The sequence below is a fragment of the Priapulus caudatus genome, unplaced genomic scaffold (assembly GCF_000485595.1).
Source record: "Priapulus caudatus unplaced genomic scaffold, Priapulus_caudatus-5.0.1 Scaffold338, whole genome shotgun sequence".
NCBI lineage: Eukaryota > Metazoa > Priapulida > Priapulimorpha > Priapulimorphida > Priapulidae > Priapulus > Priapulus caudatus.
In genome coordinates this window covers 282354-284301 of record NW_014577399.1, presented here as the reverse complement: position 1 = coordinate 284301, position 1948 = coordinate 282354, and the positions used below count along the sequence as shown (strand labels likewise).

Below are 1948 nucleotides of genomic sequence, written 5' to 3'. Positions count from 1 at the left end.
ATTAACCCTAGCGATCACGGGGTAACGAACAGCGGTATTACAGCGTCATGCTCAGGTCACCCGCAGACTCGTCTGCATGGTTACCAACAAAGTCTCTATGGAATTCAGGTGAGAAAATGTGTAGTACCATGCGGTCCCTCGTTCTCCCTAATCGGCACGCGGTTATTACGGGTAAAATAAAACGTACCTTTTGTTGCGTCTACTCTAAGCTTGACGTGATCTAGTAAAGGAATATGATGACATTGAATGTGGGTGTGTGCGCATGCGCAGAGATCTGCTGTCGGAGCTGTACCACGACATGATACCAATTAGCGGCCTGGAGCGGATCGACGCCACGCGGATGTCCGTCATGGACGAGTCCCTAGCAGCACTTGCCACTTGGCAGTATTGCCGCCAATACTCCAAATGTGTGTTCCTTGCGCCTGACACGCTGGTACGTCCCTCTCCTTCAACCTCTGTCTTTCCTCTCGCTTCCAACGCGCGCTTTTAAGGCTTGGCGCGCACGTTTTCCTCTCCCATATACGAGATGTGATCCTGGATGTCATTCCAAATACCGTATTCTCTCCATGCACACAATATACACTGTTGCGTGCGTCACATAATAATATGTAGATTACGTGGATGAAGATATGACATTCCATTCTCTCGCAGGTGCACCACAACATCGACCATTTGTTCGGCGCACCTCAACTCTCCGCTGTGGCCTACCATCGCCGGCCCAAGACGTTCCACAGCAGCGTCATGGTCGTAGAACCGACGGCCGCTCATAACACCTTCAGAAAGTTACAGAAATTGGCCCGAAATTGCGTGGATTCGTTCGACTTTAGCAGTAAGTGACTAATTCTACGTTGAAAGAGCGATAGTGTTTCGTCTACCGGCAATAAGTTATGACATATTAACTACATGAAGTGACAACGAGAACCAATATGCCCGATGTTTGCTATAGCCTACCGTCATTATGTTAAGTCACTCTTTAGCTAGATGAAAGAGTAACCTTGTGCTATCCACATTTACATGCTGAACGCATTCACTGCACTGCACACGCACACACTACTAACACGGCGGTATTTAGGTAGAGTTGTTTTTGTTAGGATCTGATATTTCTGGGTGTTAAGACGTGTCGCGTCGTGTTCAGGTTGTGCCGACCAAATCCTCAATCGTCACTTTAAGAGATGGCACAAGCTGCCACAGACCTACTGCTCCGAGGTCAGCAGTTCGTTTGCCTACGTTCCTCCAGGAGGAGAGTAAGTCCGTTTCTGTCGTTTTTCACGAGCATGTTAATGGCTTTTAATACTATGACATTGATATTTAGAATTAGTGGGGTACCTGGCGTTGCCCGGGTTCGTTTCTACGCGTCTAACGGTATGTTCGGGTATTTTGGCGTACGTAACTTTTCGTTTTCTGATAAACAACCGAAGCATGTCGCATATGAAGATTTGGCGTTGTGTATTGTACTTGTGGTTTTAAATCGGTAAGAAATTTCCTAGCCAATGGCGCGCGCATATGGACCTAAACATCTGTGACTTGGATTGTTATAGGATTGCATGATTAACTTAAATATCTGCATGAATTTCAGCGCTAACACACTTTCACCAGAGATACGGGTCTCGTGGTTTTCTGGAAACACCTGGAAGCCGTGGATGCTAGCAGTTTGTGAAAAGAAAAGGAAGGTCAGTGTATATAGTCGTTACTGACCACTTTACAAGGCAAAAATATTAGGTTTGATTAAAACACGTGACATGATATAACGCGAGAATTTATCGTCGTCATCGTAGTTGTTTTCATCTCCGTCCTCATCATCGTCACTACCACAACTATGGCTATAACCGCGACTGAGACCGCGAACAGATATTAACCCCGTTACGTAATGAAATACTTTCGCAGGTTTTGTGCATGGGAGGTGGACAGGTTATCCCGCATCTTGAAAAGTGGGTTGCTATTTATGACA

General features: G+C 46.1%; 1 protein-coding gene across 1 annotated transcript in view; it reads left to right on the top strand.

Moving 5' to 3' along the window:
* LOC106809215 overlaps positions 1 to 1948 on the top strand; it is a 5892-nt gene that overhangs the window by 2906 nt on the left and 1038 nt on the right. The window contains exons 2-6 of the mRNA XM_014812212.1: positions 44 to 108; positions 652 to 829; positions 1136 to 1244; positions 1577 to 1670; positions 1885 to 1928. Coding sequence (XP_014667698.1) covers positions 44 to 108; positions 652 to 829; positions 1136 to 1244; positions 1577 to 1670; positions 1885 to 1928 — 490 coding nt within the window. The remainder of the gene's footprint in view (positions 1 to 43; positions 109 to 651; positions 830 to 1135; positions 1245 to 1576; positions 1671 to 1884; positions 1929 to 1948) is intronic.